Source organism: Calonectris borealis, chromosome W (assembly GCF_964195595.1).
Source record: "Calonectris borealis chromosome W, bCalBor7.hap1.2, whole genome shotgun sequence".
Classification (NCBI taxonomy): domain Eukaryota; kingdom Metazoa; phylum Chordata; class Aves; order Procellariiformes; family Procellariidae; genus Calonectris; species Calonectris borealis.
Window position 1 is genome coordinate 55,705,686 of NC_134351.1, and position 18,060 is coordinate 55,723,745.

General features: G+C 41.2%; 1 protein-coding gene across 3 annotated transcripts in view; it reads left to right on the forward strand.

Moving 5' to 3' along the window:
- Nucleotides 1-1,168: 1,168 nt before the first annotated feature.
- Nucleotides 1,169-18,060, forward strand: part of LOC142074855 (F-BAR domain only protein 2-like) — a 159,467-nt gene continuing 142,575 nt past the window's right edge. Inside the window, exons 1-3 of one of the 3 annotated variants that reach the window (XM_075135766.1) lie at nt 1,169-1,355; nt 3,046-3,142; nt 15,271-15,362. In XM_075135766.1, coding sequence (XP_074991867.1) covers nt 15,310-15,362 — 53 coding nt within the window. In that variant the 5' untranslated portion in view covers nt 1,169-1,355; nt 3,046-3,142; nt 15,271-15,309. Of the gene's footprint in view, nt 1,356-2,121; nt 2,173-3,045; nt 3,143-15,270; nt 15,363-18,060 lie in introns of those variants that run through there. The other 2 variants (XM_075135765.1, XM_075135767.1) reach the window with 2 other exon arrangements.

The window sequence follows — 18,060 nt, forward strand, 5'->3', positions numbered from 1 at the left end:
AACTTTTGAACTACATTTTTCCTAACCATTTGGCTTTCATGGAAGTCTTTAATCAACATAAATTTGACATAAGTTGGTGAATTTATCAGGTTATTAGGGATGACTTGAATGTTCTGCTATATGCCTTACCTAATATCTTACAGCATAAAGGGCAAAGGACATCAGTGTTAAGATGGGGGTAGGGGAGATTCTCAAACCAGAACTGATAGAGTTTCCTTGAGGGGGGACCCAACATAGAATATCAGCTTCTTACTTTTTTGTATCTTGGATAAAGCTTTGTGCTGACAAAATCATAGATAAAGTTTGGATAAAGCACTTAACCACTTGTGTGCCTAGGACTGTGAGCTGCAGCCCCTCACATCATTGCTTAGACCTGGTCCTCTATTTTTAGTCAATAATGAAAAGATAACTGCTGTCTTTGGGGTCCCAGAAAGAGACCAGTGGTGCTGACTCTGCCATGAAGAATATCTAAAGGTATTCTTACTGAAAAGCAGCAGTCTAGGTACAGACTGGCCCCAGACAGCAATTCAGTGGATCTGTATTCTGGTCCAGCAATCAACATGATCCCAACTGGCTAATAATCTACATCAAGCAAAAGAAGGGTCTGGAAAACTGAACTATCATTGAAGAAGATAAAGGTTTGAAGTAAACAGTTTCTCTAGACTTTTTCACTTTAGATGAAGTGTATTGCTTTTAGGAGCCTGTCACTGAAACTGTAAAATCCTGTGAGAGGAGGTACTGGAGAGGGTAAGCTACACTTTGTTAATAAAGTGCCTAGTAGTCATCAAATGCCTTGAAGGATCTTATCTTATGTGGCTGGAAAGATGCTTGGTTATGAAGCCACTTCAAACAGCATGAATCTATTCTCCTCTGGGTATCAAATAATTCGTATGCATTCCATCCTTCAGTATAGTCACTCCGTAGTGGTTACTGAATATTTTACTCAAGATTTCTGAGTCTGCCTTCTGCAAATATATTCATATTTCTATAGAGATCAGGGTTTCTTCACCTGTGAGATAGCACTTCTCAGCTGCGGTGGGGCCGGTGCTCTGGGCATGCGCGCGCCGCTCCTCCGCTCGGTGGGGGGGGGGGGGGGGGGGGGGGGAATGCGACGCGCCTGCGCAGGATCCGCGGCGCCCGGCGGCAGCTGGGCACATGCGCGGGGTCGGGGGTGGTGAAGCTCTGTGGAAGGAGGCGGTTGCATCGTAACGGGAAGGGTGGCGCGCCGCGACGGCGCCTGTTTCCTCCGTTGTGTCTCAGTGGCTGAGGCGGCCGGGGCCGGGCTCGGGCTCGCTGAGGGCCCGGGCGGCGGCGGCGGGGTGATGATGGCGGCGTACTTCTTGGAGAACTTCTGGGTAGGGAAGTGCCGCGGGCCGGTTCCTCCGTGTCGCGGGTGGGACGGGTAGGGGCAGGGCAGGGCACGGTACGGTGCGTTGCGTTGCGTTGCAGTGCAGCCGGCGTACTCTCCGCGGGAGCAGCCTCGACTCTTACACCACCCTGGAGACTGGGCTTGGGCCTTGCCGCGGGCAGCGCGGCGGAGGGATGGTGGCCGCCGTCCCCTCCTCGGCACTCTGCGCCTCCTACGGCGGCCTCCTGCGCCTGCCGCGGCTCGCCTTGCCTCTGCCGGGCTGGGCCGTGGGGGAAGCGCCCTGCCCCTGCCTCGCGCAGTGCTCGGTGGTCTGTTAGGGAGAAACGATGGGGGAGAGGGTTTGCTGGGCCAAGGGATGTGCAGATACGAGCGGGAGACCCTTTGCTAGGGGGTCTTACTCTTGCATCACTGTGGTGCGTAGATGGGGCTTCTACTGCAGTAGATCTCTCTTCGTTAAGCCTCCCATACAATGCAGTTGTTTGGGGGAATGGCACTAACTAACAACTTACAGTTGTATCATGCAAAAGCAAAACTGTGTCTCAGAACTTTATGCTTTTGTACCGACAACTCATTTCTATCTGCATGATAGAAGGTACAGCCTGAACAGCAGCCAGCTAGAGAAACAACAGACTTTCCAGTCTGTTTTAGTAATGTAATTTGTCAGTTATCTCTGTGCAGATATTTATATTTTTAATTGGGTAGTTATACATGGAGAAAAACTTAAAACCTGGATTTGGATTATTGAGCCTTGCATGAAATGAAACTTGTTTTCATTGTGACTGTAGCTGGTCTGAAACATTAAAGTGTTCTTGTAAGTTATTTCCATTATACATAGCTAGGTTTTGTCACTTTGAGTACACTCATGCTGGTACAGTAGAATAAAAAGTATTTGTTATCATTGACTTACTGTTTTCTTAGCACTACTTAGGAAGTGTTGCATAAGCTTTGACATAAGTTTGATTTTCAAACTGACTGGTGCAGGTGATACTCTTGTTAATTGTGAGTCTATTAAACTGTTTCAGGTCAACCAAAATAAGCCACTTCTAAGCCCGTCAGTATATATTTGTTAATTGTTTTAAATTAATTTGATTCAACTGTTGTAAGTTCTATGTATAGCTGAAACTGGTCTCTGTGTAATGCTGTGCATGGTAAGTCTGGAAGTTCTGGGATATAAAAATGCGTGTTTAAATTGCTTTTGACGAATTATTTTTATTTTATCTTTTTAATTCCTGGTGTTACCTGTAGATTTTTGAGAATGCCTGTGAGGAAGATTCTTTTCTTTTCAAGTTCTTTTGTAACATGTAAGGGCTGGCTGTGTCCAGGGTTAATTATCTTAGCTTTGTGAAGAGGCTCGCTCTAATAAGCGTAAGACATATTCTCATATGCACCTATGTGATATGAGTGATAATGAGACTTGTCATGCTTCCACCTGGAGTTCCATTCAGATGTTTAAGCAGTGCTACTCTTCTACTTGGCATACAGTTGGATGCTCAGTTTCAAGAGAGCTGTTGTGTAATATTTGCTCAGTCTCCTCCCTTTGTGTGTGCATTTAGCATGAGTTGGCAACTTTTCATCTTTGTGTTAAAAATTAATTATCTAGATATAGATAAAAATATCTGTTCTCCTTCATATGCATAGAGCTTCTCTGAAGCTGATCTTTATTTAATTTATTGAAGCTGGAAGAAGAAAATTGAAATTGCCAGGTTGCTTTTGTGTTCAAACTCCTCAAAACTTTCAGAACTGAAGAAGATATGTCGCCAGTGTAAACATCAGGTGACTGCTTTTTTTGATTTTTGATGCTCTCAATTTTATGTAGCTCTTTCAGACACTTGGTAATAGAAAATTACTGTTAGCTAGCTTTCAAAACTATAACACCATAATATTAATCAGAGGAATATTTTCATGTATACAGGGTCCATTAAATAATTGCCTAGGTGGAAAGTATGAAACACATGATACTTATTTGAAACTGCAGCAAGCAGCAACAGTGTAAAGAAAATGACAGTGGTGTTTACCAGAGCATCTAAAATGAGTTTAAATTTACCTGGAGTTAGGTGAATGAAAAGAAGTCGACAATACAAATGGCAAACCATAATGACTAGTATATGTCTTCCTAAGTTTGTGGGTAAAGAGAAGATTGTTTTTGGCTAATATTTGGAACTTTCATTTCAGAATTACAGGAATGTACACCCAGTTTCTATTGTTCTGTTACACTAAAATTTGTAAATTAATTATTAAATAGGGTATCTTTTCAGAAGCATAAATCAAATCTTGTAGTTGTTGAAAAGTTGTACCTAGTTTCAGCAAATACTTTATTTCACCTATATGAGGGAGTTGTGCTCCCCCCCATTAATGGATTGTTGTCGTGGTTTAACCTGGCAGGCAGCCAAATACCACGCAGCCGCTCCCTCGCTCCCCCCCACACCCAGTGGGACGGGGAGAGAATTGGAAGGGTAAGAGTGAGAAAAACTCGTGGGTTGAGATAAAGACAGTTTAATAGACCAGAAAAGGGAGAATAATGATAATAAATAATGATAGAATATACAAAATGAGTGATGCACAATGCAATTGCTCATCACCCACGCTGACCGATAACCAAGTAGCGATCACTACTTCCTGGATCACGCCTACCATTCATATACTGAGCATGACGTCACATGGTATGGAATACCTCATTGGCCAGCTGGGCTAGCTGTCCCAGCTATGCTCCCTCCCAATGCTTGCTTGCTTGTTTGTTTGGTTGGTTTTTTTGGTTTTTTTTTTTATTTTTTAAGCTGAATGTCCTTGACTAGCAGGGTACTTAGCAACAACTAAAACATCAGTGTGTTATCAACATTCTTCTCATACTAAATCCAAAACACAGCACTAGGAAGAAATTTAACTCTATCCCAGCCGAAACCAGGACAGTATGCACCCCTTATTCTATACCATTTACGTTATGCTTAGGTTTCACATTTTCTAATACATTCCAATGCATCACCACCACCTTTCTTGTCTTTTTATATATATGTACACATATATACAGACATGCGCAGATATCATTCCCTTAGTCTATGGGCCATCCCTCTAAAATGTCCATTGAGTTCATTTAGTCCACGACTTTGGGCTCCATCTGTCATAACAGTCTTTCAGGGCCGGAGAGATGGTGTGTGGTGTTGGACTGTTGCAGCCTGAAGCCAGTTCTGGCTCCATTATCACTGTGCTTGTCCAGTTCTATCATCGTTGCACTTTGCTCGGTTTCATCAGAGTTCATTCTTCATTAACCTGGGTGATTTTTTACTGCTATACCAATGATAGCAACCATAGAAATAATGATATACAATATCATATAACAATTAAATCATACAATTCAGTTCATTGGCTATTTTCACCCAAAATCAAATCCCCTTGAGGTACACACTGGACTTCCCCATCATTTCGCATTACCCACCAAGTGCACCCAGGTCCTTGAGCAAAAGCAATCCCACGGATGGGTTTTCCCTTGCCAGAGGCAGGAGTAACCCAGACTGTCTTCCCCAGCATATTTCTTATGTGCACGACAGGGACTTTATCTCCATCTACAGTACGTAAGAGTCTTGATTGGGCAGGGCCAGCTCGATTAACAGATCCCCTAGTGTTGACTAACCAGGTGGCTTTTGCTAAATGTGTGTCCCAATGCTTGAATGTCCCAGCACCCATTGCTCTCAGCGTAGTCTTTAGCAGTCCGTTGTATCATTCAATTTTTCCAGAGGCTGGTGCGTGGTAGGGGATGTGATAGACCCACTCAATGCCATGCTCTTTGGCCCAGGTGTCTATGAGGGTGTTTCGGAAATGAGTCACCTCCTCCTCTGGGGATATTCCGAAATCTTTGCTTTCTGGCCAGTCCGTGATCGCTTCCAAGATTCCTGGGCGACTGGGGTTTCCTATTCGGGCCCGTTGTGGGATCAGTGCGACCCATTTACTCCACGTAGCATCGGTTGCATGATGTGTAGAGGGGACCCTCCCTTTGAACACCCAGCCCAGCACCGGCAGTCGGGGTGCCAGGAGGAGCTGTCCTTCAGTATCAACCACTTCCGAAGCAGCTCGAACCCCTTCATATGCTGCCAATATCTCCTTCTCAGTTGGAGTGTAGCGGGCCTCGGATCCTCTGTATCCCCGACTCCAGAACCCTAAGGGTCGACCTCGAGTCTCCCCTGGGGCTTTCTGCCAGAGGCTCCAGGTAGGGCCATTCTCCCCGGCTGCGGTGTAGAGCACATTCTTTACATCTTGTCCTGCCCGGACTGGCCCAAGGGCTACTGCCTGAATTATCTCCTGTTTAATTTGTTCAAAGGCTTGTCGTTGCTCAGGGCCCCATTTGAAATCGTTCTTCTTCCGTGTCACTTGATAGACAGGGCTTACAATCAGGCTGTAATCTGGAATATGCATTCTCCAAAAGCCCACAACACCTAAGAAAGCTTGTGTTTCCTTTTTGCGAGTTGGTGGGGACATGGCTGTTATTTTGTTGATCACATCCATTGGGATCTGACGACGTCCATCTTGCCATTTTATTCCTAAAAACTGGATCTCCTGTGCAGGTCCCTTGACCTTAATTTGCTTTATGGCAAAACTGGCCTTCAGAAGGATTTGAATTATTTTCTTCCCTTTCTCAAAAGCTTCTTCTGCTGTGTTGCCCCACACGATGATGTCATCAATGTATTGCAGGTGTTCCGGAGCCTCACCCTGTTCCAGTGCAGTGTGGATCAGTCCATGGCAAATGGTAGGGCTGTGTTTCCACCCCTGGGGCAGTCGGTTCCAGGTGTACTGGACGCCCCTCCAAGTGAAAGCAAACTGTGGCCTGCACTCTGCTGCCAAAGGGATGGAGAAGAACGCATTAGCGATGTCACTTGTGGCGTACCACTTGGCTGCCTTTGACTCCAGTTCGTATTGGAGTTCTAGCAGCATTTTTCCTTGGAGAACCCCCTTGTGTCATTGTTTTTCCTTGCAACTCATGTACCCGTGCGTCTAGGATGTAGGTAGGTTTTCCATCCCACTGCCTCATGTCCTCTCCGTGGTCACGCAGGTAAAACCACAGGGTGCCCCGTGGTGTGTACCTTCTATATCCTCTCTCTTGAGCAGAAAAACGTTGAGTCCTAATGGCTGAGATACTGGTCCGTACAGGTGGGGAATAGGACATACCCTCTTTGAGTTGCTGGACCTCCCAGAACAGTTTCTCAACAGCCGAGACAAGGGAGGAGGAGACAGTTTCTTCGTATTCCCGGAGTCTGCTAACCATGTCATCCACCGTTGGTGCTTCTTCCTCTTTCCAGCACAGTACTGCCAACGAACTGGCATACGATGCTGGTGCGCTCCATACCAACTTACGTCACATGGGTCTTCATCTGGATCTTTGGGCGTTTGGTTGTTGTCCAGGTCACTATAAACCACCTCCAGCACGCCTAAGTCTCTCAGGTACTGGATACCTCTCTCCACAGTGGTCCATTTGCCTAGGTGATATGTAACATCTTCCTTGAAGGGATACCTTTCCTTCACGCCTGACAGCAGTCGCCTCCAGAGGCTGAGGACCTGTGTCCCTTGTCCAATCAATTTGTCAATGCCCCCTTCCCTAGCAAGGGATCCCAGCTGTTTGGCTTCCTTCCCCTCCAATTCCAGGCTACTGGCCCCATTATCCCAGCATCAGAGCAGCCAGGTAACAATATGCTCGCCTGGACGACGGCTGAAATCTTTCTGCATTTCTCGCAGCTCACCCAGGGATAGGGATCGGGTGGTTTCCGTCTCGTTTATGAGTTCTTCCTCTTCCTCCTGCCCTCCTTGTGATGGCCCTGCTTTTCCATCATCCCTTTCTAAACGACCTGACTTCCTCTTCCAAGATTTCCTCTTCTGTACAGGGGCAACGGATACCAGCAAGGGTTGGTCCTCTGGTTCAGCCGCAGTGCCCGTCGCGGGGGCTGGAGTAGCCGCAGTGCCTGTTGCTTTGTCGTCAGATCCGGAGACCTTTTCTCCCCCTTGAGGGTTCTGGATAGTGTTGAACAGGGCTCGGTAGGCATGGGCCAGGCCCCAGCACGTTGCAGTGATCTGGGTCTCTCTGGAATTGCCAGGGTGACAGCATACGTTTTCCAAATATTTTACTAGTTTTTCAGGATTCTGCACTTGTTCAGGGGTGAAGCTCCAAAACACTGGAGGTGCCCACTGTCCTAGGCACTTGCCCATACTATCCCACACACCCTGCCACTCATAGCTCTCCAGCCTCGGGGCAGATCTCTGGGTGGTATTCTTAAGTAGTTGTTTAACCTTAAACAAGGCCTGAGACACATTCAGGAGACAGCAATAGGAACACGCTGGTTTGAGCATCCCAAGGATATTCGGAATCCTCAAGAGCTATTGTAATCAGCCTGGAGGAGAAGGGGAAGGTGAAGGAAGCTCTTTCCCCCCTAAATTGGCTCTCTGAGGAGAAGAGGTAAAAAGTGTAATTATTAATAGTTTCCAAAAGATAGCTCCTGAAGCACAGGGATGACGGCAGTGCTGAGTACAATCCCATGACCAATACTTTTATCATAACATAAACCAGTGTCACACAGTATAGAAAAGCGGTGACCTTAATCCATTTCCCAGAGATGACCAACCCCACATAAATACTGATAATCAGCAGTATAGACAGCCAGTAAGGTGCTACAGACCAAAACTCCCAGAACAGATCCAACAACTCTGAGAGCAAATAAACCAACATTGTGACCAGCGACTACTAAACTGATATAATGAATGCTTATAACAAATTTGTTTTAACCCGTTCGGGTCAGATGTGTCGTTATCTCAACCCTTCGTGCCCCACGTTGGGCGCCAAAAAGGACTGTCGTGGTTTAACCTGGCAGGCAGCCAAATACCACGCAGCCACTTGCTCACTCCCCCCGCCCCCCAGTGGGACGGGGAGAGAATCGGAAGGGTAAGAGTGAGGAAAACTCGTGGGTTGAGATAAAGACAGTTTAATAGAACAGAAAAGGGAAAATAATAATAATAATGATAGAATATAAAAAATGAGTGATGCACAATGCAATTGCTCACCACCCGCGCTGACCGATAACCAAGTAGCGATTGCTACTTCCTGGATCACGCCTCCCCTTCATATACTGAGCATGACGTCACATGGTATGGAATAGCCCGTTGGCCAGCTGGGCTAGCTGTCCTGGCTATGCTTCCTCCAAATGCTTGTTGTTTTTTTTTTTTTTTTATTTTTTAAGCTGAATGTCCTTGACTGGCAGGGTACTTAGCAACAACTGAAAACATCAGTGTGTTATCAACATTCTTCTCATACTAAATCCAAAACACAGCACTAGGAAGAAATTTAACTCTATCCCAGCCGAAACCAGGACAATTGTCTACAGTTATTATTTGTCATATTTGTATAATTCTGGAACAACTCTGGAATTTTCTTGATACAGACAAAATTTTTCTACCAAAAGAACTTCTATGCCAGTATGATTTGTCTGTATTAGGATTCTTGCATGCATAATCTGTTGGCCAGGGGTGTGTTTTTTTTCATTCTCCTATCTGACAGAATAGTATGGATAGTACTTTTAAGTGTAAAACTAGCTGTAGGACAGCTTGTCTGGAGCTGACCAAAACAAGAGGCAAAGGATACAATTTTTTTAATTCTCACCCCAAAAATTGAAGCGAGTGACTATTTCCCACATTCATTCTTTTCTAGGCTTTTCCTATTTAGCATTTATCTAACAAGAGGGGTGGTTTTTTTGGTCATATTTCATTGATGATATATCATGTTTGCCATAGGCAGTTGTAAGGTTTAACTAGGGTTTGGAAACTTAATTTGGAGATTATCCAGTTTTCATTTTATGACAATTTGAAGTAAATTAGGGACCTAAACTTTTTATGGTTAAAAAGAAATCCTGTATTTAAATTGGAGTACCACTTCCAAATGTTGCAGTTTGAATATTTGTCAGCCTGTTTCCTGGAGAATAAGTTGTGGGCTTGGTAGGCTATTTTAAAAAGAGGGTTAAGCAGATTATGACTTAAATAATTTATAATCAAAAGTACAGTTTTTCTCAGTCTGTTCCATTTCTTCACTGTAATGTGGTGATATCGTCATGTTTAAAGGGTTGAATAGGGGTGAAGGATGATTGTGCATGCTTAACCACTGCTAATGCGCGTTATAAAAGCATAGGTTGAAATGATGGTAATTCACTTATTGTCAAATGTTTCTTTTCTTGCTGAACTTGGGGAAAAAAAAAAAATCAAACTTTGTCTGAACTTCTTTCATCAAGCTTCTGAAGTTTGACCAAAATCAAAATGTGTTTGAGAACTGCATGTGCCTTTTATTGTCTCATCTGCTCTGTTTTTCTGTGAAAACAGTATTTGCAGCTGTCCTCTTCTTGCTTCTCACACTAGCTCAACAAGTAGTATGTATCTCACCAGTCATGGGAACTTTACAATCACCTTAATAGTTGAGAAACACTTGTTTACGTTGAATAAAAAGACGGTGTTATAATAGAGAGCATTAGCTTTTTAAACTAATAGATGTTAATGGTTTTGGTCCAAAGCAGACAGAGCTTCCACTTATACAATTTGATTAGAAATGTAGGAAATAAATACTGCTACAGATTGCCCAAAAATTTCTGGCTATTTTACCAAACATAAGTTTTAAATTCAGAATCATCTTTTATATGCAACACAAACTTATTCTTACAATTTTTCAAAGTCTATTAAGTAGTTTAGTAAAACAGAGTTCCTGTAATCTGTTTCCTGTTATGTACAAGTCATGGAAATGCTGAATTCTGACTTCACAATTGCTGACAGGGTTACTTTCATTTCCATGAGAAAATCATTGCAGTTGGGTCTCGATGAAGGGATATGGAAGGACTGTCTGCCCTCTTTTTCCATGACTCTTAATTTATTTTGTATGCAAAATTGGTCAGTAATGCCTTGTTGTAGGCTTATTTAAGTGAAACGTTTACTTGTATTTGAAGTCTTGTTTTCTCTTATGGCTTGCTGTCAGGAGACATCTATACTATATCCACAGAAGAGCTCTCTTATGGCAGTGTAAAATGGGAAACCTCAACAAGAACACTAGGTTCTGAAGAGAGTTTTGTTAGCTGTTGTGGTTTAACTCCAGCCAGCAACTAAACCCCATGCAGCTGCTCGCTCACCCCCCTCCTCTGGTGGGATGGGGGAGAGAATCGGGAGGGCACAAGTAGGAAAACTCGCAGGTTGAGATAAAAACAGTTTAATATTGGGAATAAAACGAAGTAGAACAGTAATAATAACGATAACAACAATAACAGAATATACAAAGCAGGCAATGCACAATGCAACTGCTCACTGACCGCTGACCACGTGTCACGAACGGGGGGGCGGTGAGCCCCCCCGCCCTCCTGGTTTTTATATTGAGCATGATGTCACATGGTATAGAATACCTCATTGGCCAGCTGGGTCAACTGTCCTGGCTATGCTCCCCCCCGCCAGCTTCCCCTGCACTTGGCAGAGCATGGGAGGCCGAAAAGTCCCTGGTGCAAGCACCACCCAGCAACAACCAAAGCATCAATGGGTCATCAAGGCTCCTCTCATACCAAACCCAAAACACAGCACCCCCCTCAGCTACTGGGAAGAAAGTTAACTCTGTCCGAGCCGGAACCAGGATATTAGCTCTAGGGAAAAAGGAGAAAACTGCTAATGAACTTCAAAGTAATTAAATTGAGCCTATATGGAGAGGGGACTGCTTACATTTTGCATTCTCATACACAGTTTTACAGTTGTTTTCTGTTGAGTAATGATGGGATCATTCTCAACAGATGGTGTTTTACCCCTGAAATGACATTCAGAATGATCTTTCAATCTGATGTGGAAGTCTGTTGCCTATAACCTGATATTATAAATGATAAAAGAGATTCCCCTTTCTCCAAGATCCAACTTCTAGAAGAATCTGCATCTGACTTCACTGTCTGTCAGTCATAGCAGTGGATGGTAATTGCTTCTGAATGGGAGTGGAAGGTCTCATCTCATCTCTACTATCTGCTGCGTTTATTGTTATGAAAATTTCACAACTGGCCTGTGGCAACTGAGGAGAGAGGCTAGGATGCAAAGTATAGAATTACAAGAGTAATTCTTTATTCATGCGCATGAAGTGTCCCTTTCAAATTGGGGCACCCCAAATGCGGTTTTACGCAGGGTTCTTATACCCTTCAAGCGTTCAGGTACAACATGATTTGACCAATCGCTACTTAACACACACTACTGTTTTGCAAAGCAACTATAATTCTATGGCATCATCATCCATCTGCTGCTTTCTTGATCTAGATGTCCCTGGAGTCGGTCTTGCTACGGTTACTTATCTCTGATGCCAGATAAGGGGAGGGTTTCACAGCGGTGTCAGAGGGGCTGGGATGCTGGCGTGATCTGGGTAGTCCAGGGGTACCCTTTATTCTTCAGGGTGGGGGCTGTCGTCGTCCTCCTTGCAATGAGCTGGGGTCCTTTAGTCATGCTGACTGAACTATGACTGTGCAGTATACAATGTCAACTATATATATCTTAAGAAAGTTCATACAATTTCATACTATAAAGACTAATTGGTACAATGGTTAGGGAATGAGATTTTTCCTGATATTATTTATTTTTAAGTAGGCTGGTACTGGGCTTTTTGTGATCCCAGCTATTACTGTTGCCATCAGGAAGGAGCAGGTAAAAACACATAATGAAGAAAAATTGGCTAGACATACAATTTCCATGTACAGAATTTTATACCATGTGTATGGGGAGGGGTAGTGTTGAGGAAAAACAACCAAAACACAAATAAACAGTGTTGATGGCTGATGTGCACGTAGATGATACATACTTGTGTGTTGTAAATTGAACTGCCTTTTTTCCTCTTAGCTGCAGCATACATCTCTGTCTTTATCCTAAATAGAGAGCCTTAACTCTGCTGCTCAGTGTATGAATTGTTTGAGCTACTCTTCATGAAAATAACTACTGAATGAAGTAGTTGTGGATAGGCTATATAGCTTTTCCTAAGCAGAAAAATGTATGCTCTCTGCACTAAGATACCATACTTTGACATAGGTACACATATGTCTCCAAAATGAGCAGAAGATAATGTAATTTATAGAACTGTCATCAGGTTAATCATCAGTACTCTTGATCATGTAACTTGTAAATAATTGAACAGTTTTGAAATCTAGATGTTTGTGCTCATAGGTGGAGCCTGATATTGGTAAGGTGGGCTGCACTTGGCATTATATTTGCAAGTCTTTTAGCTCTGCCAAACTTAAGCCACATAGGCCCTCAAATCTGGGAGTCTGCTTTGGACTTGCTGCTTTGTTTAAACCTTAATATATTTTTCACATAGCCTCTTAGCCTCTGATAACTATTGATAATGTATAAAAGGTGTGGCTTTCAGGGAACTTTTTTAATTGAGGAAAGTATCTGTTCTGTTTCTCTCTTCTGCTTTCTGCTATTCAATGTGAAGTCAAGAACAAGAGTAGGACTGATTTGAAAACTTCATTTAAGTGGAAAAACTAGTTTGTTTGCAGTAATCTTCAGTTACAGTTAGGGAACAAGATGATGATGGGAATTGGTTTTTCTGGCTCATTCCATTCTGTAAAGGTTTGCAAAGTTACATTTCTGATAGATTATCAGCGCTCAGGAAGGCTGCAGCCAGAGGCTGGGTCATGGCTATGCTACCCTTCCTGTATTTCTAAACTGGCAGGAAATTTATGGAGCTCCAGTATAGAAAAGATTAAAAGCTACCCCATTATGAAAAGTCACTTTTAAAAGTTCAGAAGCAGTCTGTGTTCAGCACATTTTGATCAATGTGTTGGTTTAGGTAGAAGAAATACCTTAAAGCAAGGGAAAGAACATTTCATAAAGGAGAGTTTTATTAGTTTTTCTGGAAGAAATGCTTAACACTTATTTGTAAAAGTTTATCTCCAAATTTGGGCACAATAACAACTTTGGAGTAGTTAAATAAGAGGGGTTTTTGTATTCTAATTGAAAATATCAGTAAGGTCTTAATTACAGAGTTATTCTGGTGGTTTTGTAATGCAGTGGCATTCAGGGTTTAGATTGAGTAAATACAGAAAGTTAATAAGGTACCTATTAGTGCACCAGTAGTCAAAATTATTCTGACCTTCAAACTGGTTAGGAGTGAAAGGGGAGTGAAATTGTTTACTTTTTGCATTTGCAGATATCTTATTTTTAATAAAAGTGGATCTGGCTTCCTCAAACCTAATTCGCTAGTTATTAGTTCTTAATTGCATTCCCCATGCACAAAGTGTTTATATAGCATCATATTTGTTATCATTAACTACTCCAAACAGTTTATTGAACTGTTGTCATTAGACTGGTACTTGGAATAGTAAGACTACATTTAAAAAAAAAAAAAAATTACATTTCCTACTAGTTGGTGTTCTTATCCTTCTTTTATTTTTCAAACATATAAAAGCCTTGCTCTGTAGATAGTACTTTTAAAGTTTGCTGTATTTTGGTGTATTCAATTTAGTTCTGCTTGTACTTTTTACAAACCTTTCTGTAATTGCACTTATGCTAAACTGATCTGCATTTTGATGAACTTTTTCAGGTTACAACTTACTGCAGTCTTAGGAACAGTCATTTTATAGGTGTCTTTTTCTTTTTGTTTGTTTGTTTTTTGTTTTCCCCAATGCTTGGAAGAAGTAAAGCAAATAATCCTAGTGCAGTTAACACTTCACAGAAGTGGGCCTACTACTGTGGCTGCTGCAAGGTTCCTCCATCCACCTGTGGCTGCTTCCACTTAAGCTGGCAGATCCCTGCCTGCTGCTGCCTCCTTGCTCCCATCTCTTTTGCTGAGCAATGTAGCTGTTCGTGTCCTCATAGTGATCTGGATCACCGATCTTTATTTGCTAGCTTTATTTTTCAGCTGTATAATTTCCCTGGTCAGGTGTGCCTTACGGCTGCACAAACAATTTTTTCCAGAACAAAAAGGACAGAAATGATTGGAGTGGTGTCTGACTAAATCCTCAGGCTTCTTTCGCTGGAGATGTAGAGCTGCCATTGTGAAAAGTCCAGGATTCTGCTTCCCATCCTTCTTTCCCTTCCAACATGAACATGCATGCGATTTTCCTGAGGGCATGCTTTTGTGTCTTTAGTAGCAGCAGCGTTAAGGATCTGAAGCTTTTGGAAGGCAGGAGGGGAATGGATAGTTTGACTGGAAAACTCTTATAGTAGCAGTGTTGTTATGCTGTGCCTGGCCTCGCCTTCCTTTCATTTATTGTTGCTTTCTCCTGTTCAGGGGAAGTTCACCATGGTGCCAGAGGTGATAAGCTGGCTGAGTTTATTAATCAGTTTTTAGGGCAGAGTCTCAGTTTTAATGGTGAGATATGCCTTATTGATTGGAAAATGTTTTAAGTTTTAAAACTAAACTTAAGAACAGACAAAGGGAAGTTACCTGTGAGAAGGAAGAAGTTAGTGATTTTTACCAATTTGACAAAAAACCAGAGAAATATCCATGAAGTATGAAGAATTGAGGAGGTGGGATATCCAGTGATCCTAAAGTGTGAATTTTAGTTCATGGGAAATACTGACAGATACGAGGGAATGAAGAGGGAATGCAGTATTAAGTATGTGTTTAATAAGATGGGAAGTGAAAGAATACAAGACCCGTAGAAATCTAGAAAATAAATGGCTTTAAATATAGTCTAGAAGTATGTAATAGAAGAGTTGTCATTCGAAGGGTAATAGTGGCTGCTAAGGTGATTTTAGTTTGTTTTACATATAAGGGATTAAAGGGAACTAACAGCAATTGGTAAAAAGCTGAAGCATTAGAAATCATTCACTTCATGAAACTTGATCAGTTATTAAAATGCATAGGTTCTATACTTTGTTATGTAATTGTTTTAGCATGTTGTGTTTCATAGTTCTACTTTCTTTTTATTATTAATCTTTAGGGGGAAAGGAACAGTGGCTTTGATGTCCTCTATCACAACATGAAACATGGACATTTGTCAACAAAAGACTTGGCAGACTTTATAAGAGAAAGGTAAGTATTCATCCTTGCTAATCCTAGCTCTTTAATATACTGTTTGTGGTTTTTATTTATCATTATGTGTTACAGTAACATGCAAAATATATAAAAATCAACGAGCATTTTAAAATATCTCTCATATCCTACAAGAACATTTAGGTTTATTCCATTTGCTTAGAACTGAATAGTGACTCTTAAGCATCAATTAATAACAAGCTTCTAATTTTTAGGTTTGAATTAAAAAACAAGAGTAAAAAGCTAGAAATGTCACATTAGGTGTCCAGCAGTTTATTTAAATTAATCCCAATATTTCATCATGTTTGGAAGAAAAGCAATAATTTAAGTAGTAAAAATTATCAGTCTTTCAAAGTTTTTGACCATAGATGTAGAATTAGGGTATTAGCAACTTCTAATGTGATCTTAAAAAATTATACTTTTAGATTAAGATGTTGAGAAACTAGGTTGGTTAAAGAGAAGGGAGTGATATGTATGGACAAGAAAATAATATGCAGAATATAACCCAGGTTCTTCTTTATGGGATGGAAGGGACAGAACTGAAATCTGCAAATGTGACAACTTCCTAAACAGATGTTCTTTATAAAAGATGACTGCTGCTGCTACTTTGAACATAAGAATTTCCATTCTGGATGAAATTAATGATATATCTGCTTCAGAATTTTGTCTTATTCAGTTACTGACACCAGACGACGCATGGAAAAAACTTGCAAGAGGCTAATTGAGGACCTGTTTCAGTGAAGGTTTCTTGCAGTAAAAGCTGTCCAAAAAAACAGCCTTTGTTTTCTGGATTTTTTTTCATCAAAATTTCAGTTTTGGCCTGAAATAGACCTCAACAAAGAATTTTTTAAAAAATTTCCACAAAATGTAACCATCATGGATCTGGCAGGTACTCAGTGACACTGACATTTGCATAGTTTCAAAGTGAGTTGAAGTGGAGAAAATGACAAAAATCTTTCCACTAAGTGAAACGGGAGAATTCTGGAGTCCATACGTGATGGACAATCTCCTGTTGGAAGGACTGCACAAACCAAGGAATGTTGTGTTTCAAGAATCCCTGATTCCAGAAAACACATTATGAAGCCAGACACGGTTCCGGTGAAATCCTGCTTTGGATTTAGTGGAGGGATATCACACTGTTGATGTTTAGTATGAAATGTTTAGGGCTTCACAAGCTGCTAAAAATTGATTTTTATTTATTTTTTTATTTTATTTCAAAACTGCTTAACTGCTTTTAGTATTGACTGTTATAAAAGTTTGCCTTGTGTTATCTTTGTGAGTGCCTGGATCTTTCCTTTGAAACCTGCTTTAATTAATTTTTTTTTATAGTAGTAAGTCATAGACCTAAGTTGTACATCACCTGGACACATATTTAATTTTATTAGTTTTACATCTGTTGTGTTTTGATTTATCTCTATATTTAGATCAGAAGCTCGCTCACTCACTCTGCTTCTTATCTCCTTTATGTTGTATTCTTTGGGTATTTATTCATACTGATCCTAAGGTGAAAGGTCTTACGTAAATGGGTAAAAATAACTTGATGCTATATCTGTCTTGGATTCTTTGCTTTATTATGGTGACGTAAATAAAACTTGACAGTTCATTCTACACAAAATTACCAGTAAAAAGAATGTGGCGTTCTAGTTTATTTTTTACTCTATCAGCTCCTTCAAATGAAATTTTAAATGAGATGTGCCTTTACAATCAATAAATAAAATATTTGGACCTTTCTCCACATACTAAAAGTGTTTTAGCTGAAGTTTCTGCTAATTAATTCTAGTGATTTGGCAAGAAGGAGGCAATATTTTTTTTTCCAAGTAAACAAGTTTAAATAACATTTAAGACTAAAGATTAATGACCATCTAGGAACACATGAGGATCCACATGGGCACTTTATCCTCAATGGGAGATCAAGAAATGTAGTTTCTCTTCTTGTGAATAGATCAGGACATGCCAAAGAGAAGTGCAGCCATCTTACCTACAGCATTTTTGGTAAAATACATGAAAAATTTCAGTTCTAGTTAACACACTGAGATTCACTAGAATCTTAGCACTACATTTTAATTTATTTGACAAGGCTTCAGTATACTTCCTTAAGAACAACTTGCCTTGGGATTGGAAAATATCTGTCAGTGATGCAGACCAGCAGCAATAAGTTCAGTCCTTTCCAGTGATCTTCTCCCTGCCAGATTTTAAACCTGGTATCCTATCTGTTCCATTGTGTTTTCTTCAGCTCTGCTTTATTGATCCATCTTGGTATGCCAGGCTGCCGTTAAAAAAAAAAAAAAAGTTGAATGCCAAATAGATGCTTCTTTTCAAGTCAAGGGTGCATCACTGATCAATCTCAGCCTAAGCTAGTGGTAGTTTGTGGCATATAGTTTGTAGTTTCAAAGAAATAGATGGACTTTAAATATTTGGTGTCCTTACTTTAGTAAAAATGTTTGAGTGTCCATATCTAGGCAGTGGAGCCCTTCCACTACCATTGTGAGGTTATTGCAGTATGTCAATCTATGTCCCAGGAAATAAATATGGTTCAGTAGTACACATTTATTCACGTGGGTCAAATTCTTGAACTCGAAAGAAATTGTATTGGGCAGTATTTCAACAGTATTTTACAACAGTCTGATTGTCTTGACCATATTCTGTTTTGCATCTTTGTTTATTGTGAAGAAATTAAGAGATGTTGCACACCATTATC